The sequence below is a fragment of the Sycon ciliatum genome, chromosome 1 (assembly GCF_964019385.1).
Source record: "Sycon ciliatum chromosome 1, ocSycCili1.1, whole genome shotgun sequence".
Classification (NCBI taxonomy): domain Eukaryota; kingdom Metazoa; phylum Porifera; class Calcarea; order Leucosolenida; family Sycettidae; genus Sycon; species Sycon ciliatum.
In genome coordinates this window covers 52,980,966-53,004,121 of record NC_088643.1, presented here as the reverse complement: position 1 = coordinate 53,004,121, position 23,156 = coordinate 52,980,966, and the positions used below count along the sequence as shown (strand labels likewise).

The following is a 23,156-nucleotide window of genomic DNA, read 5'->3' as shown; positions in this document are numbered from 1 at the left end:
AAATACTGTTTGAAAGTACAGTGTATCGGTAATAGGTAGGCTCCCGCGGATTATGCTCGCGAAATCATGCTTTCATGGATTCTCGCATTATGCTCCCAAAATCCTCATACAATAGGGAGGTTTAGTTCCCACGTAACGGAAACGCGTACGTGGGTGATCCACGTAAAGTGGATGAAGGGCACCCACTTTGCAATGTTGTGTTTAGTCACACGGAACAAACAAAATCATGAAGCGAAAGGCCCAAACCTGGTCAAAGACGAAGCTACCCGGGCCTAAGAAGCTCATCCAGTATTTTGATTTCGTACTTCGGAAACTTCTTCAGCTGAGCACCCTCACAGCTTGCACAATGCACTCAATTCTGATTTTCACCCACGTTCTAGCGGAACGTGGGTGAGCCTCCATGCATACACGTACACGGTATGTCGCGTCGGGATTCAGAAAACGTCTAGTCTAGACGTCTGTACGTGGCGTGGGTCACTAGACTGAGTATCACGTGGTACACACACGTAAAGTACCCACGGATTACGTGGGACTAAACCTCCCTAGTATTATGCTTTGGCGCACGGGGATACATCGTATTCACTATGTTGTACTCATGGAGCCTCAAAATTCGGAAAAGTGTGCTTTTTTCGTGCTTGCAAGTGGCCATAAGTACATGTACAACAAAATGTTACATGAGTATCCCCATACCAAGGTGTCCATGCATGCTAGAGATCAACATGGAAAAGAGAAAACATTACTTCTTCTATTCATTAGTGGATTTCTTTTCAAAAGATTTTTTCATTGTCAAAATTATTAATTAGTTTGAGTTGCCTTTGAAAAAATTAATATCATGTTCAACTGTCTTCGTGATCGCCATACTCGTCCAACCGATGTCACCCTCACCCTGCGAATAATCAGCTCATCCCTCCCGTAGCTCCACCTCTCCTTCCATCATGACCGAACGTTAACTATACTGTCCCTGCGGGAATTTGCGGAAAAAACTCTAGAAAACTTGCGCAAGAAATTGCGGCAGAAAACAACAAAAAATGCGAAGAAAAGTGCGGAATGATGCAGAACTTGCCAGGAATCCGCGGAATTATTTACAGAAAATTGCGGATTTGGGCCAAATCACGAAATTTGTTGCATCGTATATCTACTCGGGAGTAGTACGAGTCGTACTGTGCAAATTTTTACGTCGTTTTCGAGCTGCGAGTGAAAAGTTCCGGGGTACGGAACGTAGGTGTTTGCCGTCATTGCCTAGATTACGATCGCAAACACGTCACATTCCCGCGCTATGCCTTTTTATTTTGAAAATTTGTACCGATATCAAAACTTCCCGCGGAAAATCGATGTTTCTCGTACCAAATTTGCAAGCGAAAAATCTTTCTGCACCCGATGACGCAAAATCTCCATACGAAACATGGTTCGTATGAAAGCCAGTCCACACGGATTCTCCGTGCCGAAAAATCGTATGGAGCACGCCTGGAAAAAATCCGTACCGCCCATACGGATTTTGGCACGGAAAATCGTACCCCGGAACCTCTCTATTACCGTAACCTATATCATGCATAATGTACATGACATTGTACAGTAAAGTAAATGGTGCAGTGGTGGTGTTAGTGGACAATAGAGAGTATACGCTTCGCGTTTTTTCAATTTCGAATGTGAGATCTTGCGGTCAAAATGGCGCATCTCACGTTGCAACGTGAGATTTCAACTCGACAGAGGGCCACCTCACAGTGAAAAAAGGCGATTAAACGCATGTTTTATTCTTACGTTTGAAATAGAAAAAAACCCACAAAGCGTAAACTCTCTATTATAGCGTAACTTGTAGTTCCTTGGTCCTCATTTCTTCTTTAAAGTTCATCCGGACCACTCGCGCTCGCACAGTGCATCGCAAGAGATAAGACAAGCTGCATCCACCTTGGCCCTGTGCACCAAGCTGTTGTGAAAGCGATGTCGGGGAACTGAAACAAAGTGCACACGCCGCAGGCAGATCACTTGGCACACATCGAGTCCCCAGGGCTGACCAGACATGCACGATGAGCCTTGTCTTCATTGTTACGAGATTGCAAATTCCAGCATGAAACCAAACGCCACATCTGAAAGAACAGAGAGCTCAACAATGAAGCAGTCTTTTAAAGTAGACTGCAGAATACCTAGGAAATAGAGCGAGCAACGTAGATCACAGGGAGTATCAATACAACAATAGAATCCTATGTCCAGCATAAAGATATGTTCAAGCGAATAGAAAACAGCATAAGTAGTCACCAGAGAGAATGCAGTGAGTCAATAAGGTCTAGGAAAGCTTGACACCCTTGCGTGTTAAGTCCGCTCTCGCCTCCTCAATCTCCTACAGGGAAAACGGTAATAAACATGCACGATCGTCACAAGCAGAGCACCACGTAATAGCACAAGATACAAACAGGTTCGTTTACTGTCAAGTCAGATTCTCGAGTCTACATTTCACAATGCGCGGGATCACTGCCAGCCACTTCTGCCTATTATAAGATGCAGGTGACACACACACACACACACACACGCACACCCACTCACATGCACACACCAAAACCCACTCACATGCACACACACGCGCACACACACATCCTGGTCCTGGTAACACACACACATGCACACACATGCACACACACACGCACACACACGCACGCACACCCACACATACATACACCATGTACCCCCCCATACACACACACACACATACCAAGTGGCAATGCTCACCTTTCTCAGCTCAGCGGCAGCCTCGTCGCAGTCATTGAACGTCATCACACGATAGCCGATAGTTGCAAGTGAGTAGCACTGATCAACAGCACATGAAAACGCACAGCAACGGACATGCAATGTCAGTACAAGATAAGTACAATCTGTAGCTTGTCCGACCCTAACAGTTACTTGTATATGCACGATACTGGTGAGTCAGAAAGTGCAACAGCTAGCACATTAATGACCGATACGCTACTGACAATCAACCACCTGATCTTTAGCTCTATCGTGTCTTCAATGCGCAAGCCAACAACCTGAGTTACCTCCCAACTTGGAAGGTTCTAAGTTTTGAAATAACATGAGAAAGGGGAAGGTGCGCTCACTCAAGATGAAAACAAGCTGAACATCACAGCTAGTTAAGATAATATTATGTTAGCTATGACGTGATGACGAAACACGAATGACCACGCACAGGACGGCCAAGGTCCACTTCAAGAACGAGAAACGACGACAACCCAACTTGGGAGGCTCATGTTTATCGGAGATAAGCAAAAAGAGAGGAAGCTACGCGAACATGAAGTGAGATAGACCGGACGACACCATCTCTTCGTTGAATGTCAGTACCAAATCAGTCAGAGGTTATGCGCTACGTATTTTAAAAGTTAGTAACAACTGTAGTCGATCTAGAAACATCACGTACATTGCATGCAGATCCGCGTTCCGCAATACAGAGTTTTCGAACCATGCGGCTGCCTATGGCAACTCCGGACTCGAAAGCAACCCAGAGAGAGAGAGAGAGAGAGAGAGAGAGAGAGAGAGAGAGAGAGAGAGAGAGAGAGAGAGAGGGAGAGAGAATCATAAATCTATCCCCCAATCCACTGACGGAGGTGCTCCGTTAGTGGCGCTCCTTATACGCACTCTCCGTACTAGTCCGTAGACAACTTTCCGTAAGTGGAGTGCAAACTCGCGAATTCACGGGTTTCCCCCGTTCACTTACACAAAGTTGCTTGACTATCCGTAGAGCAAAACCTCTCTATCGTGCTAACTGTTGCACGTTCGGACCCATCAGCATCTTGTCAGCGTTGGACAAACTAAGGATAACATGACTAAACTTTCCTGTAATTTCAATCCCTGGCTCTCTATCCGAGTCTAAGATACCGGTTAAGTGAGATTTGCTAGAAACGTACAATGCTAGCTCTCCACAATTCAATTTTACATATCGTTCAACTGCACACAATGAACGATGAACGCGACTCAAGCCAATACTAGATCTCAATCTGTACTGCAATCATCGTGTACCGGGTACTGTACTTTACTACCAAACACCAGGAGTTCTGCACTAGCTTGATGACCTAGTCTGTCCCCGGGGAAAATCGCGGAAAAAATCGCAAAAACGCGGGGAAAAACACGGCATAATTTGCGGTGTATATTATTGATATGCGGCAAGTTTGCAGTTGATATGAGGCAATTTTCAGTGAGTATGTAGTGAAATCAATCAGTTACAAGTCTCTGGTGTAAGCACTCGTCATATTTGAGTACAAAGCCACCACGATGAGACGTTGCTGACCGAACAGTGCACTGTGTGTACGTGTAGTGCAACAAAAAAGTTCAAAAAACGCAGGAAAATCGCGGAAAACGCGGTCTTTTAAAAAATCGCAAAAAACACGGCCGCGGAATCGCGATTTCCCCCGGGGACAGTACAGTAGAGCCGCGCGTCAAAGAACGTTGTTTCCAAGGGGTTAGTTAGCCTGGGGTGTTCTTATTTTTCAGCAATCTGGCTGCGTTCTTATAGCACGTTCTTAGGAACAACTCGTAGTGGATCACATGTATCCCAAAAGCTTCCAGAGGGCCAATACCGTCTAAGTCCTTTCTTAGCTTTAGGCTGTGGCGTTCTTAGCATTTCAGGTGGACGTTCTTGGGCTCCATGTTCTGCAGCGTGCGACTCTACTGTATGTACTTATGCTTATGTAGCTTTGCTACTAAAATGTACATGTTCTGTCGTACATGCACCCATTCATGGACACAAGATTCACGCATGATACTTGATAGGTTTACTGAAATGGTAACTTCAACGTGCATTGCATTATTATGTACAATCATGTATTCACACAAAGTTGCCTTTCACCTAAAATGCCAGGGGACATTCTAGCGATAATACCTGCTCCCAGCACAGGAAGAAACACAGGCAGAGAAATAGATTTTGGGAGCCCTTACCCCGAAAACAATGAGCAAATACACAGGCAGCGGTAGAAGGACCTCCTGGATCTTCGCACAGTTTACTGGTACCAATTCCAATACTAGTGAAATCCAAATGGCGAAAAAAATACTCGCAGCCGAGAGCCATTGTAATAATTTGGTCATGGTGGCTACAATCAAGGATAATTCACTGCAGCTAGAAAACACAGAGCTGAGGTTGTAAATACTCTGTACTCCTGATTGAGAAGTGAAAAATGCACAATGAAAATCTTGGCAGGTGTATTGTTTTCTGAAATCAGTAGAAGTCTCGAATCTGCTCAGCAAGCGAAGAAAATCTGCTGGAGCTCCGGAGGTCGTTGCCATGAATACGGGCATGGCGTGGAGACGCGCCAAAGATTTTGTAGTTCAAAAAGGTGAAAAATGAACGAAGGAAGAAATACACGCCACGAGTGTGTGTTTGTGTTGTTCCGGCTTTGAATGGCTTTGGAAAATGGCATGTAATGGCTAATGCCAAGTTAGTAACGGTAATCCTCGACATTACACTACAGCTCCTGTTTCATGGAGTATGTCATTAGCCTGTGGGTATATGATTCCTAGAATAGATCCATACTTCTGAGTCCTGACCTACGTGATGTTTCGCAGTGGGTTTGGGCTAGCCGTTTTGGCTGCTCAAATTGTTTTCTGCTTGCATGACGAAACTAGGCAAACAGTAACTGTGTGCAATCCTGCTCTGGAACTACGGCACATCATTACGGGATCCTGCAGGCCATTAGTGCCAGGGTGTTTTGATGGAGAATGGAAATTTGCAGATTCTGTGCTGCTGAGAAAATTCCCCGTGGACAGAGAGAGGCGAAACTATGTTCGCCAGGTGCAAGGTGCCCTGTTTTCACTGGTCGCCCCCACTCCTTTGAAGAGTGACGTGCGCTTTGTAGCCTTGTCTGCAGATGCGCTGCAGCTGCTGGACTTGAACATTCACCAAGTGTCCAGAAGTAAACTGTTCTTGCAGGCGGCAGCGGGCAACACAGTCGTTCCTGATAGCCAACCATCAGCTCATCGATACGGAGGCCACCAGGTACAGCACAGCAGTATTTCTCCTTGGCTTTGTAGTCAAGCACCTGTGTCTGCGTGCACTCTTTTTCCCTGTATTTTTATTTTAATACGTGTCTTGATTAATTAGGGGAGCTGCGGAATAAGATTATAAAAGTTTAGAACCTGGAGTTTTACGGGCGCTGAGTTGAATGATCTTGTTCCGAGGACGCTTCCATGGGCCACTCGCCCGATGTTCCCGATTGAAACCACTACCGTATCCAGGAATTCCATGATGACGCAGAAGTGGGCCAGGGGCCCAGTTTCAGTGCAAAACCACAGGCAGACTTTGGAGCGGGCTCTATTGGAGAGCACTGTATCGTAGCGGACCAGAACCTTGCAGGCGATGAGCCTTTCAATACACTCTTGGCATATGTGTCACCATCCTGAGTGACTAGGGCAGGTGTACTGGATTGCGTTGCATCAATTTTTGTATCAACAGTTTCCGTCAGCTTAGTAGAGTTAGACATGCACTTCCAAAGATTTATTTCAAACTGCACGCCATAGCTTCAACTTGCTGTACATTGCCAGGGCAATCAAGCACGTCTTCGCCACCATTATGACTCATTGTTGACATCCAGGTCACGCAACAGCTGTGTAAAAAATTCAGGATTACACTGATGATTAAGATGATGCTAAGCAGTTGCTGATAAGGAAAGAACTGGCTCAGATGCTGAAGACTACCAGTACCCTGATAACATGCTAATTTGTCCCATCACATTGGTCTTCCCCCCCCCCCCCCCCCCCTCTTAATATTCTGTACATGTCTGCTACACCATCTTATTGGCAAGTAAATTTTGGTGCCAAAAATGCAGTTGTACCTTTTTTGGAGATGTGCCTTTATTAGAGACCGTGCTTTTTAAATAGAATTCGTTAAAAAACACCCATGTAGTGTGCTATGAGGTTGCAAAACGGTACTGTTTTAATATTGTATTTTAACTGTCTGTTCTTTTTGCTGTTCATGTACATTTGTACACTTGTGCGTGTGTGTACCCAGTTTGGGTCTTGGTCAGGACAGCTGGGTGATGGCCGTGCTCATCTTCTTGGTGAATACGTCAATCGGTGAGTGCTGAAGTAGTGACCACTGTGCCTTGAAGCCCCTACTATCTCTTCCCCTCCCCCTCCCCCCCCCCCCCCATCTGTTTTTCTGTATGTCTGTTCAGATAGCATGTCATCATGTTCCCTACATTGCGTTTCAAACGTATGACCATCGTTCCGAAAGAAGAAGAAAAGAAATGAAAAAGCGCTGACTGAAATCCGACCCGAAGTACAAAGCTGGCGCCCTGGTCCCTGGACCAGTTCGGATTACATCATTGTATTTGTACATGTATATGTTCACACCAAATACGCACTGTGGGTCGGATTTCACCGACCGCATCGGTACATGTACAATGTAGAATGTTTTAATGCATAGCGAACTTTAACATGTCACAAGTTGTCTGATGACTGCGTTTAGCAAGACACTTGTAGGGGCGATACACTCTTCAACCTCCTTCGTGCCTCCTTTTGTGTGTAATCCATGGAGAAGTATTCAGTGCATCACTTACACCACACAAGAGAACTCTTAGCGCTAGGTTCAGCAAGAAACCAATCAGGTAGAGCTAAAGCAAAATTGAAGACGTGTGCTGAATGTTTCTACCATAATTATTTGAGCCTTGCCGTGAGAAAACGAGTCAAGTGCAATCTTTGGCAACATGAGACGTGTTCAGAAGATGCCCACGCAACTTAGGAATAATGTGCGAAAAGTAGAGCAATTAACCGTCAATCTTCGAGGATTTCCCCTCATTTTTGTGGCCTCCAGTAGGCATTATTTGTCACGGAACGCAAGCACATGCGCTGCACTTCCAGCTATGCCATGTCGCCGTGTATGCACCGATCTTCTCGCGACCAAGGCCTGGTGAAAGCCAAACAAGTCCACACTCTACACTTGATGTGAAAATAGACGGCAAACCCAACCAAACGGCCAGAAACGTCTAATGAAATTAAGTGCAGTCAAGCAAAACGCGCTGATTTCATTCTTGGTCAAACTTTGAACTTCGTTTTCTGCACCCTCACGTGCAGTTGCACTACATTTCGATGGATTGTATATTTGCATTGTAGCTTGTATGCCCCTCTTTGTGGTGATGGAGTTTTGATGATTGCCGCTAGAAGACGTTTGAGTCAGACTGGTTTTGCTGTATAGTTGTGGATGGGCGAAGTCGTTTTACTTCTTTCTTCATTATTACATTAATACTGTACGAGGAAATTTGCAAAACTCATCTGAGTACAGTCCCGAAGAAACCTTTCAAAAATGTAGAACCGAATTTGAATTTAAATCCCTGTGTACTGCAGACCGCCCAATGTTCGCGTCACTAAATTTTCGCGATTTCTTAGAACCAGCAAGTTTGCGATGGCAAAAGTTCGCGAAGCACCGGGGCCACATACATACACCCACTGTTGAAGCTTGATTTCACGCTGGTTAATATTCGCGTTACGCTCTTCTCGCGAAAATAGCGAACATTAATCCGTCGTGAATATAAGGCAGTTAACAGTATTCACTTTGTTTTCCTCTTCCCTGCCCTGTATGCCCTGTATGGTGTAGGTATGGAGACAGATGGGAAGTGCAGCTGAAGGGGTCTGGTCGAACTCCGTATTCCCGGTAAGTCATAGCACCATCTATACACACACACACACACACACACACACACACACACACACACACACACACACACACACACACACACACACACACACACACACACACACACTTGTACTTGTTGCTCACTGCCAAAATTGGTCACGTGAGTCCCCCCCCCCCCCCCCCCCCGGAAGAGGGGAGAGACTCAAAAGGAATCTTGGAAAGATGACTCAATTGGTTATTGAACCGCCCAACGGCCGACACCCCCTGAAATCCCCAAAACTCTGGGTGGACTTGAAAATGATCTCACTTATGGGCTCACCACACCTCAGTAAGTGGGTGAGGACAAGGTGCAGAAAAAGGATTGACGGCATCAGGGTAACCGTCCTGGGAATGGGATCCAACTGCAGTTACCCCTGCCCCCAGTGAAGGTAATACTCGCTACTAGTGTGAGTGGCTAAATCAGAATGGATCTGATAAAAGCTTCACTAGCACCATTGATTACACAAGAGTTAATCTAGCCAGAAGCAGTTCATGGTTAACAGGTATGTATACTTCAAATAGAAAGTATACGAACCCTGGAACCAACAAAGGTGGCAGGTACACCATTACACCTTCAAGCAGCCGAGCCTGTTGGCAACAGACCCAACACAATTAGGCATAAGTGAACCCGCCAACCGAACTAGCTGGCGAACACACACACACACACACACACACACACACACACACACACACACACACACACATGCACACACTGTGTTTGCAAGCGAAATACCTGTCAATGTCGTGTTCTTCACCAAAAGTGTACATGCTTGTGCTGGCATTGAGTGTGGACATTCCGTGCTAGAATCAGTGTTAGTAGGCAGAGGAAAATCACTTCCTCTTTATGGGGGATTCACACACATGGGAAAACCTGAGGTCACGGGACAAGGTAAAAGTTCAGACCGTCGGGAAGCCGAGTTGGGCCGTTCACACCCGTGGTCACTTTTCCCTTGGCCTCATGTTTGACCATGAATTTGTGGCGGGGGAGTATGAAATGTAGTCTGTACTGCATTTTTTGTAGTACATTCTGTACTATGTTTAGCATTCGCAATGCGCGATTGCAAGCAAGGTCAGCGCGCTAGTAGCGAGGTCAAGATGAGGGCATTTATTTCCAAAACAATTTCAGAAACACAATATCACATCGGTAGTTCAGATACTACATACCGGCACATAGATCATGATAATAACTACTGGTATGAGCACGAGGCAGTTATTTTCAATTTGCTTTGGTTTGATGTTTGGTTTGGTGTTTGTTGACCATGCTACCTTCACTGTTGCTGTTGTTGCTATTTCGGGGGCTCGGACAGCTTTCACCGAACAGAGCAATTGAAATAAACTTCAGTTCTGGTTCAAGTGATCATGAAAGAGAGCTTCTATTTGTTCCTCGCCGTCGGCGCGTTCAGAGGCGTCCGTCCTTTTTTCCATTTCCAAGATCGACTTCAGCTCGCCCAAGCGGTTTCAGCACGCTATTTGTGTCCAGTAAAGTTTCTGACGAAGTTTCCTATGAAACGGCGCTTCTGGTCAGCCAGTGTAATTATATTGACATTGGATTCCAGACAAGGCACATAGCAAGCCATCTGCATTCAAGATTGAACAACGGCCGTAATGGCTCAGCGAGACACAACGATAATGCTACAAAAACAAAAGCTGCAAAGTCTCAACACCTCGCACAACACGTAGGAAAAACAAACATACAACCCAAGTTTATAAAATGATTTCTGTCCAGGGAAGATCCGAGACACTTCGACATTGGCGAATCGCAGCAGTTCCAACACCTCGCACAACACAGAGGAAATAGAAACATACAAACAATAATAAGAAACCAAAAGCTAGAAAAATGAATTCTGTCCATGGAAGATCACACTTTGACATTGACAATATCGGCACATATACATGTACAGTCAACTTCGCTAATAACGACTAAGGGTTTAACGACAATTCGCTAATAACGACTAAGGGTTTAACGACAATTCGCGAATAACGACAGAATTTCCATGCCCAGAGCAAAGTCCCATCCAACTGGAATGCGTACAATGAGACTTCGGATACAACGACACTTCGTGAATAAGGACACTTTTCTGATGCCCCGCCGAGTGTCGTTATACGCGAAGTTGACTGTACCGTATTTGTCGGAGTATAGTGTGCACCTTTGTATAAAGCGCACCCCCAATCTTCATTGGGGGTGCGCACTTCAATCTTCATTTAAGTACATGCATTTCATATTCGGAGCATAGTGCGCACCTGCGATTTAGGGCCTAAAATAGCACATCTAAAGTGCGCACTATACTCCGGAAAATACGGTACAGTAAAACCTGTAACTAAAGACCGGCACCGTGACTAGCGACCAGCCTGGTACTACCGACCACTTGGCCTGCCACGGACGGTCTCACATTCAAAATGCACTGTGACTAGCGACTACCTGCTGAACGCGACCAGCGACCGCCTTTTATTGTCCCAAAGACGATTTTTGACCCGTAACTAGCGACCGAGATGCAGGAAATCAAATGTTGCTCGAAGCTCCTTCTTGAGATTTTGCTGATTTTCCATGGTCCTTAAAGGAATTTTTCGGTACTACAGCTGCTTTCGATACTACTTTCGGTACTACAGCCGAAGAAATGAACGCAGGCCATTATGACTGTGGAGTCGGTGTGGACTGCACTACACCTGTCAGAATTTCATGCGCTGTCAAGAATAAACATGATGATAAACGTCTTTTAGAGCGCATCGGAAGCGCTCTCTGCTCGATGTTACTACTCGGAGGAGAAACGAAGACTGAGTGGCTCTGTCACCTCAGTCATACAAATGAATCGACGATGGCGTCAAGGAATCCAGAAACAAAGCAGCACCGCAAGGTCCTGAAGCTAAAGGATCGCGTTCAAACAATCAAGAAGTCACAACAAGGATAGTCAGTACGATTGATCGGATGAACAAATTTGAAGCCCAGCGCAAAACGAAACTTCCACAGGGAACGTTTGACTCCTGGCTTCAGAAGTAGCAGCTGAATTTGATGTCTGCAAAATAATTTTCTTCTCTCTCTCTCTCTTTTTTGTCTCTCTCCATCTCTCCGTCTTTCTTTCCAAGTGTTGTTTGACCTGAAATAAGAATGGCATTGCGCAAGTCCTGGGGAATTTTGTTAGCTGCATTTTGATATGCATATCATATACTGGGATCCATATATGGTCACACGGTGAAAACCTCTAACTAAAGACCACCTGCTACTAAAGACCGCTTTTGCTGGCACCAAGGGGTGGTCGGTAGTCACAGGTTTTACTGTACCTGGAGAATACAGAAATACACAACATAGCAGAATATAAAGGAAAATGAACACTTGTTAATTTTGAAATATGACTGCAAGAGAAGCAACACAGAATCAATGTGGTGAAAGGCATTATTTGCCATATTTTGTAGCAAAGTTGCCATGAACTCCATACCCATGTGTTGCATACGTTGGCCATGTTCTTCAGAATTCTGAACCAATCGCTGTTTGAACTCCCTGTCTGTGACTTGCGACTCCTGCATGAATTTCAGACGTCGCTCTTCAATTCTTTCATCTGCCGTCTGCCTCCTTTCTTCCAACTCTTCTTCCCGCTCCTGCCTATTTTGCTCTTGTTTCGCCTCGTGATCCATCCATCGCTGTTACATCTTTTCATCATGCTCAAACTGGGCAGTTTGCATTTCTGCCTGCACCTTGGCAATGCCCTCCAATATCTCAGCAGCGGGTGGGCCGGATCGCCAGCCAACACGTGATTGCTTTCTTGACAGCTCCTGGGGCGATGATTCGGATTTTGAGACTGCACATCCTGCACGAGCCACTGGTATATCATCCTGATCTTGGGTGAGCGGGGTCTGAGGGTCAGAGACCTTGTCTGTCTCCCTGTTCATGTCACTACGACTTCGCTGTGCATCAGGGGTGAACAGTTCTACATCCAAATCGGGATCGTACAAATTTGAGTGTGCTCTTTTCCTGGGCGTCAGCTGAACATCGATGTCGCTAGTCATGTCATGAATCATCACAGGCGCAGGCACTGGGGGACGTTCCTCGGTGGCGGGCCCTACATCGAGGCTGCCGATGCGCTCCCCAGGACCCCACTGGGGATGTTTGAAGAACAAGCGATGGTACACCTCGAACGATTGCCACGAGGCGATCGCAGCCTGGACGTCTATATTTGAAGCGTCCAGAGATGTTCCAGTAGCGGTCGGAAGGCGATGGATCTTGTAACCATCATGGCCTTTCTTTCTCATGGTATCAATTTTGTTATGCACTTCCGTCAGGGTAAACACTTTCGCAGATCCATCCGCTTTTGTTCTCGCGTTTAGCCGCTCATGGGCCACCTTCTCTTTGGTCGCCCGTGTCTTCATCTCCTTGTCGGTGGAAATGAGGAGATTCGACCATATCTCAAGGAGATAGGCTTCTGCTTTGTCGTCGAACGTTTTGCTGGGTATTATTGCAAAAACACTAGGAGGAAAAACTTTGCACCTCAAGGCAACAACAACCAATCGAAAGGGAGGCTGCGATGTCTTCCTTCTGAATGCTTTGTCCGCGTGGGCACATTGTCTGCAATGCGAGCGAACTGTCTGAAAATGCAGGTTGCGATGCACTCGTACAACTAGGGTTCAGAGTTCTCGCCACAGACAAGATCTACGCACGTGCGTCGAATAGCCGTGGCCTTTTTTCCCTTGACAAACGCCCTGAGGCCCACGGCCACGGCTTTTGCCAAAAATTTCCCGACAGGTTCTTCCTTTCTCCCATTGCCATGGTTTCTATAACAACTTTCCCTAAACCGTGGTTTTCCCCGTGTGTGTGAATCCCCTATTACGTCTCCCTGTCATGTACATGGTCATGCCGAATACATTATTTCAGTCATTTCATTCTTCTTTGCTCTCGGTGCAGGCATGGGGATGGGCGTGCTGTCTTGCGATCATCTGTGCGTGAATTCTTGGTCAGTGAGGCTATGCATCACCTGGGAATACCAACCAGCCGAGCTGTAAGGTATGCTTTGCCATGTACATGCGCACACACTGGTCTCGACACTGGTTTTGTCTGCATGCTGGATTGCATTGGCATGAAGGTGATCACTCAGTCATTCCCGCAGTGAAATGGCCTTGGATTCTTTTTTTATATTGGCTATTACTGACTGCATCTTCTACGCACAAGCCATTGCCTAGCCCCTTTAAGCTGAATGGACCATGTATACATGCTGGTGTGTTCGATTGGTACGTGTGAATGTGTGTGTGCGTGTGTGTGTGTGTGTGTGGGTGGGTGTGTGCTTGTGTGTGCGTGCGATACGTGTGTGCGTGAAAAAGTGTCCCTCTGCCTGTTCATGTGTGCAATTATCTTAGCTTAGTTGCATCACATGACCCGGTTCTACGGGACCAGTTTTACAATGGCCATCCTGAGAGAGAGCCAGGTCAGTAGTGATCTTACAAGTACTTTCAAAAAATCTTTTATAAGTAAACCTTGCACTGGTGAACTGATCAACACATGGGACAACATTTGCTTGAATTTTATTAGTAATTTGACTATTTTCGGAAATCGAATCATAACTTTGGTTTGCCTTGGCTGATGTTTACAATCTTAAGCTTCCTGGAAGTACATGCTCCCACATCGGTATAAGGGCAGTGCCGTGGAATCCAACCCACACCATTATAGCAACCCTTGTGCGCGAACAGCTCCACTGGTTGTGCATAAGCGTTTCTCGCATGCACTCACACACATCACATGCACTAGCACCGTCATACTAGCTATCTCTCTCTCCCCCCCCCCCCCCCTCTCTCTCTCTCTCTCTCTCTCTCTCTCTCTCGTCTCAACTGGGTCATAATTCAAGCTCTCGCACAGATGGTACACACCGATTATTCTCCAGGTTGTGTACTTTGGTGGAGGCTCTCCTGGTTTCTTGAGGATCTTCTGTATCTTATGTGCATTCACCATGAAGCATGAAATGGAAATTGGGTGTGTTAGGATTGCTGTACATTGCATTGTTAAAGGAGTAGAATAATTAGAGTGCTGTTTCTTAGAAAGTTGTTTCTCTCTGTCTTTGCTTTGTTCTCATAGCGGCCGTTGTGATGCGTCTAGCGCCATCTTGGTTTCGAATTGGATCGCTTGAGCTTATGAATGCCAATGGCGAGTTTGATCTTCTTAAGTGAGTGGCTCTGTCATTTGCCATTAGCTCTGATCATCTTTGCGCAGCACAGCATAACTCATCAGCATTATTCATTCCTGGCTTCTTCCTCCAATTGAATGGAAGTTGGTAGGAATCGGTGAACATTTATTGTCGTGGACATTGAAATGCGATGGGATGACTGTGGCCTGCGCGCGCCCTTACTGCTTGTATCGCCTACGTGCACTATAGTTCATGTACACACTGTAAAAAATGGCCAAGGCCAACGGCACCCCATGGCCACTTGGCTTCTCAGCGTATTTCAATGTCCGCTGCAATACAACCGCATACAGTCAACTTCGCTTATAACGACACTCGGCGGGGCATCAAGAAGGTGTCCTTATTCGCGATGTGTCGTGATACCCGAAGTCTCATTATATGTATTACAGATGGGATGGGACTTTGCTCTGGGCATGGAAATTCTGTCGTTATTCGCGAATTGTCGTTATATCCGCAGCAGTCGTTATTAGCCAAGTTGACTGTACATATCTTTCTGACCCTGTACACAGAGATTGTACCGTGTAGTCTTACATGTAACTGTAGTGCAGAGCCAGCTTTGCGCAGCTGTGTTAGACTGGGTGCTGGCCTACGTATTGGGAAGCACTAGCATCTGAGACCCCAAGAGTCCCTTAGCTTCACAGAAACCACCCTGTATGGCATCTTAACACTTGTGTAAAGTGATGCGTATGTCTGAATCGGTATACTACGCAAGGAGCTGAAGTTCTTGCACACAAACGCGATAGCGTTGTTTGATCAATTTTTTTGTGTGTGTGTGTGTGTGTGTGTGTGTGTGTGTGTGTGTGTGTGTGTGTGTGTGTGTGTGCATGCATGTACATGTATGTGGTGTCCTTACAGATCTACCGTTGATTTTATCATTGAGCAGCATTTTCCCGATTTGCAGTCCTCGCCGGACAAGTATGTGGTGAGCACTTCCATACAGCTATGCGCAGTGGCACAGCAACGGGTTTTTGAGTCGTGTACATGTGTGTGTGTGTGTGTGTGTGTGTGTGTGTGTGTGTGTGTGGTGTGCGTGTGTGTGTGTATGTGCGTGCGTGCGTGCGCGTGTGTGTGTGTGTGTGTGTGTGTGTGTGTGTGTGTGTGTGTGACTGGGGTAGGTTCATGGTGGTGAAACTGCATGCATGATATTTGTCTGGATTGAATGTCATCTGGCTGCGGTCAATGGATCTGCGTGAATCCGCAGTCCTACTGCAATCGACACTGAAAGTCACTGGCAGCTGGCAAACTAAGTTCGGATCTGTTCACTGTGTGTCTGTAGAACTTCTTCAACTCTGTTCTTGAATCAACAGTGGATATGGTGGCTAAATGGCAAGCTGTTGGCTTTGCTCATGGTATGTGTTCATGGTATGTGTTCATGGTATGTGTTCATGGTATGTGTTCATGGTATGTGTTCATGGTATGTGTTCATGGTATGTGTTCATGGTACATTTACTTGTATTTTATAATTTAGGGGCCGTCCAAGGTTACCAATTGTTTTCTGTTTTAACCCTTTACCAGCCAATGTGTACATGAATGTGTCGCATTCGACGCACTCAAGTGGGAAACTTCAAACAATCGTAACTCTGTCAAAACTCGCCCTATTTCAACGATTCAAATATCCAGGTCGAAGAGAAAACTCTCAGCTTTCCATACAGACAATCCGCGACGAGCTACGACCAGTGGTGTCTGAGATATATCACTCGCCAAAATGAGCCGCCATAGCGGCAACTGGTGCGCATTGAGTACTACTCAAAATGATCACATTTTGAGACTTTTCGCTGACCGGGTCAACTCTAATTTGCACCGGTTTCACTTGTGAGATTCCTAGGAGTTCACCGCGAAAAAATCGGAAACCATGGAGCACCTCCGTTAGAAGTACCTTATATTCCGGAGTCAAAGCCGCAACTTTTAAAAAGCACTCACAATTCACTCCAAAAAGTCTTAACCCCTTTACGGTCTCACATTTAAAAATCGATCACCGGTGATCAATTTTTTCTGGACGGTGTTGTGAGGCCATTTTTTGGCCCTGGGGTACTAAAATTTGGCAATTTGGCACGCGCGTAGCTGAAGATCATATCTTTCCAGTGGTGTGTCACACGACCATGGTCCACGTACAAAAATGTTGTGCAACGGAGCGTTGAACGGAGTGTGAAAGCTCCGCTTGCGCCTGCAATGCTTGTTCACTCTGAATGGTGAGGTGCATGGCGGCAAGCGAGGCTCTTGGAGCACCTGGTGATGACAGTGGCGATGAGCCGCTGTCCTCCAGTGATGCCGGAATGTCGTCTGATGAAGAAAGCGAACTCTATAGAGCTTTGAGAGGGGTGGAGAGCGAGGGCGATGGACAATTTAGTAGCGAAAAGGAAGAACAACTCGGAGAGCAAGATCTTCCTGCCGATCAGCTGCGTGGCCTATCAACAGCAGGGCTGGGCAGTGAGAGCGAGTCCAGTGATGATCATAGTGAAGTGGGTGATCAGCTGATCAGAGAAGAGAGCTCAGAGAGTTTTGGTAGCGATCGCCAGTGTCGTCGCGAGTGTGAAGCCGTGCTGATGGCGGAGGACGCGGCGGTGGCGCGCAGTATACAAGCAGCAGTGATTCTCGGTCTGCTGAACAGGCGAGCGGCGATGCCTCTGACTCTGTTGTTCACAGCGACGATGCCTCCGCTGATCGCAGCAGCGACCAGGGTGATGGAGAAAGCAGCTCGTCGTAAGAACTTCCAGCAACTCGTGGCGGAGCTCAGGGTCGTGGCGGTGCAACTGGCAGAGTTCAGGGTCGTGGCGGCGCAGCTGGCGGAGTTCAGGGTCGTGGCGGCGCTGCTTGCGGGAGAGGCGATCGTGGCCGTGGTGGTTGTGGCGGAGGACACGGTAGAGGACTTGGATGACATCACCCTGCTGTCAATGCCTGGGTTGAAAATGTAGACCAAGCCCCAGTGATTGCTGACTTCGCTCCTGAACGACCTCCTGGCTTCCACCCTCCTCAAGACGTTTGCTCCTCAGTGCGAGCTATCTTTCTTCAAACTTTTCTTCACTGCTTAACTCCCTCAATTCTATTTCAGCATTAACAAACAACTATGCTGATCACCATATATCTCAAGGCCTTTTCTCCTCCTATGCTACAAAAGAAGGTGTGTGGAATCTGGCGACGTCACAAGAGATTCTAAGTTTGATTGGATGTATTGTGTACATGGGAATCAACTCTTACCCGACTCTAGGGCAGCATTGGAGTTCCAAGCGAATGGTCCAGGTATTTGGACTGAGAGGAACAATGCAGTCCTTCGACATGTTTCAACTGCACCACAAGGTCGGCTACGTCCACCATGGTAAGCCTAGCTATTCTCAGCACACCTCCACCGCTCCCACAAGAGTTTGTCGAGACACGGTGGAGTTATATCTACGAAGCACTTACGTGGTGGAGAAGGTACGGCCAATCCTGTGTCAAGCTGGGCCACAAGATCTTGGAGTTCCTCCCCAAGAGTGACAGCCACTACTCGATCTGGGAAGAGATTGTGCAGATGGCTGCAAACGAGGAAATCGGCAGACACCCCGCGCTGCTCCTTGAAGTACTGGACCGCCTTGTAATTCCAGGCCTACATGATTGCCAGGGCTGCGATGGTGAGCTGAAATTCAGCTGCGGCTTCCTCGCCAGGTCTTCGCCAATGAGAGTAGTGAGCGACATCAATTTGGCAAATTTAGTGGTTGGTTGAAGAACCAGAATTCGTTTTGCCTCTCACTACCGCGGCCATAGCCGACTGTTCGCCCGGTGTACAGCAGAAATTCTTGTCTGAGCAGGTGAAACCGTTTGCGTAGCAGTGCGTGGACTCCTTACAGAAGCATGCCACTAGATGGCATAAGTTCCCTCTGCTGTTTGCGCTTGGCGGAGACGGTGTCCACAAGCACTTCTTCTGGTGCTCGGTGTTCCGAGCGCTCAATCATCCCGTAACCCGCCTGCATGATCTCTCGCAGAGAACTACTTGGATGTGCACGCCATGCTGTTGAAGACTACATTGTCGCTGAAGGATCCTGACCAGCTACTGGCGGCAGCAGTTCAGCATGGCATCCTTTCTCCAAGGAACTACCTTCTAGGCGGCATGCAATGGTTCCTTGAGTTCGTGATTCTGGCAATCGTTCCTGCAGGTGAGTCGGGCATCAGACACTGGCTGCAAAACTGCCCTGTGTCTGACGTGATGATGGCTGAGGCGAAGAGCATTGCTGAAGGTTCGACTGGACAGTGCTTGTATCCGGACGAAACCCCAGAGACATGGAAGTGATTTGCCAAGCACATCTTTGCTATTCCTGTGAACAACGTGGTCGCAGAGCGACAATTCAACATTGCCCAGCTGTACGTTCACCCGAATGAGTCAGAACTCAGCAAACGAGCCACACACCTTTTTGTGGAGAACATCATTCACAAAACAGCCAACACCCAGCTCAGCAAGAAGACTCGACGGAAGTCCACAACGAGTATGACCTTCACCATGGCGAAGAACATCAGCAGGCACATGAAAGAATACTCTGCGACGGTCACACCAGAACGGCTCTCAGCAGCTCGAGAGCAGGTCAAGAATATCAGAAGCAAGACTGCAGCTCGAACGAAAGCAGCTGCAGAAGTCTACAGCGACTCCCTTCATGGTCATCGCCAGCGACCGGACCATGAAAAGAATATGACGGAGATGGAGAGTGAAGCACGAACCAGGCCTGTCGACTACGAGCGGTGTGCGCCACGGCAACCCAGGCAGTCCGCCACACAGCCGGCTGAAACTCCTGAAGCCTAGATGGATCTGTAAGTCGGTCTTCTCTCTAGCTCAAGATTTTGTGAACAATAAAAGCAAATGACACAGTGCAACAAATAATTTGAAAATGCACTTCTCCTTCCTTTCCTTGCTGTGCGCACTGCAGTTATGACAGGAAGGTGTTTTCTGTTTGTGAAAGAACCAGCGCAAATCGTGCGTGGCGCGGCGTCCTTCAAAACGACACAAGTGAGCTCCACATGAGCCGATTTTGACAATCGATGGCTCAGATATTTTAGTAGGAGATGCTGCATACTTTGACCAAAGCGAATTTCGCCAAAACGATCGGAGAGGTGGGACACGTTTACCGAGTTTGAGGGTGTTATTTGAGGTCTAAATTGCGAAAATCCAAATATCCTTCGGTGAATCCCTTTGCCCACATCTGAACTCGGTTCTTGCAAAATCCCAGCCTCCTGGAGAGAACTGTGAAGAGGCCAGAGTCGACGTGAAGTACGGCAAGATTCCCTGTACACAGCATGGTGTGACACATGTCAAGTGAACCAAGATGGCGCCCACGTGTTTCTGTACAAGTACTAGCCCTGAATATCCATGGTGACCACGGATTTTTTTTCAAATTTTCCCTCAGCATGACAGCATGGCCCCTAAGGACATCCTTGAGACTGAAACGGCATCTCTTTTACTACTCTTTTGGCAACACAGGAACAACAAGAAGACCACTACACTGCTTCACGAATCACACCATTATTCTTGTTTGACTACCGTACTTCCTTTATATCAGTGTTCATCATGCTGTGCATCATGCTGTACATCATGCTGTACATCATGCTGCTGCTGCTGCTGCTGCTGCTGCTGCTTAGTGAGTGTGTCCACTTTGTGCTGCCTATTCCTCACAGGTGTGTGTAATACGGACAACTTCAGTATTCTATCAGTGACAATTGACTATGGACCCTTTGGTTTCATGGACAAGTATGATCCAAGTAAGATGATGAGCATCTGCTTTGTGTTAAATGGTTATTACTAGTGCTCAGCAGGGATATTGGTGTTGCAATCAACTGATGTTATGTAGATTTCTCTCTGTGAAGCTGACTTTTTAATTGCCACTCTCCACTGGATATCCCACCGGCTATCATGCTTGGCTGGTGTCACTTGAAGGAACTGAGACATGCATCCTGTAGGTTCTTGGCACAAGCAGACTTCAAAACGGAGCCACAATACCTACGCACATCGCCCGCCCTTTTGTCGTAGTGACACTGAATATTTTATCACGGATTTCGTGAAAGTTGACCATGAATCTTTGCAACAATAGTGAGTTTCTGCTACATGGAACTACGTACCAAACTCCGTGTCAACTGCAGTGAAGTTTGACACGGATTTTTCGTACGTTGTGCCGGTTCTGCTGTGCGTAGCATGCTCGTAGCATGTTCAAACTTCCCGCCACTTGTACTCTGCTCACTCAGTCTTCACATGGAGACCAGTCCGTGTGAAGCGCGCTTCATACGGAAAACGGTTTGAAAAAATCCGTGTGAAACTTGATCCCGTACCGCGACGCGGTTTCCATACGTACTTTGGTACGTTTTACCGTGTGGCAGAAACTCTCTAATGGCTAAAGCTGTAGTGGCCCTCCTTAGACTGAAGCGTCACCACTCTGATACCAACTTTGGTTTGCTTCTCTCTTTTTTTGCTATCAATCACGCTGCATTCTAGGTTTAGTGCCGAACACATCAGATGACGAGGGGTTGTACCAATTTCAGAATCAACCCAACGCTGCCAAGTTCAACTTGCATCAGCTGTGGCAAGCGCTGGGAACTCTCTTCAATGATAGCCGCACGTTAGTTTTTGCAACATCAGCTTAAAATAGTTGTCATAGCGGTGTCTTGTTGTCTTTCCCTTTTAGCTGACTGGACACTCCATCCACGCACGTGATTTGTCTTGCTGCTAGCGCCTGACTTGCTGATAGGCTGGTTTAATTTGCAACATAGGTACGATGTATGCGAAGTCACATTTCCTTTCCTTTCATCTGTGTGACGCAAACACATTGCTCTTGTGCAGTATGTTATGCTTGTGCGGGCACCGGTTGCTAAATCATGACTGATACGTGCATGTTCGTACTGTCCACGCTTGAAAACACCTCACTCCTGAACACTTCGCCGCAGGGTAAAAAGTGCCCAGAATATACTGCGTTACCCATACTTTGCCATAAGTAGTTATCCGGATGGAGTGGTTATACATGTACCTGGCTTCCTGATGTGAATTAATCCGCCTGTACTTTTCCGGTTGTATACCATCTGTACAGAGCATATCGCCAGTTGGAAAGATTTGATGGGATCTTTGCAGATAGGTACGTAATCTTGGGACGCTGTGTACATTATTACGTTACGTAGTAGTTTTGGTCATCTCTTTGGACATCTTTGTAGTGATTGGTTGGTTAACAATAGGAATTTGAGTCTCTCAAAGGCATCCCGAAACAATCTGAAATGGCTGTTTCGGGTTACTCTGCCGTGAAATCCGAGTGATTTTTAGTAATTTTTTAAGCCATTTTTGCTACATTCCGCTTTTGAAACTCTTTGATTGCCAAAGCCTTTGTGCAGTAAGTCTCCTCTTTCCATAGTCTTCCCTTACTTCTTTTTGTGGATTGTGTTGGTTGCACTCGGAATGCCTGGCTTTCACCCACAACAGTTACTCTTGCTTCTATCTGCATGTCTTAACGTGCCTCACCCCTCACCCCTGATAGGTATGTAGAACTCATGAGGAGAAAGCTCGGTCTTCTTGGTGCTGAGGATGGTGATAGAAGGATGGTATCATCCCTGTTGGAGGTTAGTGCAAGCGAGCTTCTTATTCAATGCATGTCACCTCTCAGTGTATTCGTACAATCATCTTGCATTTCTAGCCGTATCTGGGCTACAATTTATTAATTAAAGAAGTAAAACCAATAATTGGTGTAGCCCAGAGAACGTGTAGAGTGTAGAGATGATGTGTGGATATACTGGATGGCTATTTAGGAAGATCTTTACGAGTGAAGATCTTGACCCTGTCCATTGTCCATTAGGCAGCAATCTGTACTAGTTAGTTCTATTTTTCTTATTTGAGCACATGCTTTTGAATTTGAAGAACCTGTAGCTATTGATTGCAGAGTATCTCCAATCAGATCGATCACTCTACGACTAGAACTTGTCAAATTGACCATTGGACAATGGCCACCTGGGTGTGTGCCTGTGTGTCTGTCTTGGTTTGTGTCTGTGTGTGTGTGTGTGTGTGTGTGTGTGTGTGTGTGTGCGTGTGTGTGTGTGTGTGTGCATGCGCGCGCATGCATGCATATGTGTTTTGTTAGATGATGCATACAATGTTTGCAGACTACACTATGACGTGGAGAGAACTTAGTGAGATATCACTAGCTGATCTAGTCAACAGCACCTTCACTGCAGTAAGTTATGTCATTATGTAGGCATGCGCTTTTCCTTAGCCGCAGCCGAATACTTTGCACTGAGCACATTTCTTGTGGTTCGGCCATGGCTGTACCTGCCATATCAGCGGAGCTAGCCCTGGTGGTATAACCATTATGGCGGCAGGTAGCAATGATTTTCCTACAAATTTGAGTGTGCTTTGATTCTCTCCG

General features: G+C 46.6%; 2 protein-coding genes across 2 annotated transcripts in view; one reads left to right on the top strand and one right to left on the bottom strand.

The window, feature by feature from the left end:
- Positions 1 to 1,979: 1,979 nt before the first annotated feature.
- Positions 1,980 to 5,185, bottom strand: LOC135807032 (dolichol-phosphate mannosyltransferase subunit 3-like). Its single transcript, XM_065321125.1, has 3 exons — positions 4,918 to 5,185; positions 2,722 to 2,799; positions 1,980 to 2,335 (listed from the first exon to the last, which is right to left on the bottom strand). The coding sequence occupies exons 1-3, from the start codon at positions 5,062 to 5,064 to the stop codon at positions 2,282 to 2,284; spliced, it is 279 nt and encodes a 92-aa protein (XP_065177197.1). The 5' UTR covers positions 5,065 to 5,185; the 3' UTR covers positions 1,980 to 2,281.
- Positions 5,186 to 5,363: 178 nt separating this feature from the next.
- LOC135831020 (protein adenylyltransferase SelO, mitochondrial-like) overlaps positions 5,364 to 23,156 on the top strand; it is a 32,651-nt gene continuing 14,858 nt past the window's right edge. Inside the window, exons 1-13 of the mRNA XM_065343261.1 lie at positions 5,364 to 5,971; positions 6,983 to 7,047; positions 8,567 to 8,623; positions 13,536 to 13,634; positions 13,985 to 14,052; positions 14,697 to 14,784; positions 15,658 to 15,724; positions 16,079 to 16,151; positions 20,437 to 20,520; positions 21,248 to 21,371; positions 21,837 to 21,881; positions 22,275 to 22,356; positions 22,872 to 22,964. Coding sequence (XP_065199333.1) covers positions 5,531 to 5,971; positions 6,983 to 7,047; positions 8,567 to 8,623; positions 13,536 to 13,634; positions 13,985 to 14,052; positions 14,697 to 14,784; positions 15,658 to 15,724; positions 16,079 to 16,151; positions 20,437 to 20,520; positions 21,248 to 21,371; positions 21,837 to 21,881; positions 22,275 to 22,356; positions 22,872 to 22,964 — 1,386 coding nt within the window. The 5' untranslated portion in view covers positions 5,364 to 5,530. The remainder of the gene's footprint in view (positions 5,972 to 6,982; positions 7,048 to 8,566; positions 8,624 to 13,535; positions 13,635 to 13,984; positions 14,053 to 14,696; positions 14,785 to 15,657; positions 15,725 to 16,078; positions 16,152 to 20,436; positions 20,521 to 21,247; positions 21,372 to 21,836; positions 21,882 to 22,274; positions 22,357 to 22,871; positions 22,965 to 23,156) is intronic.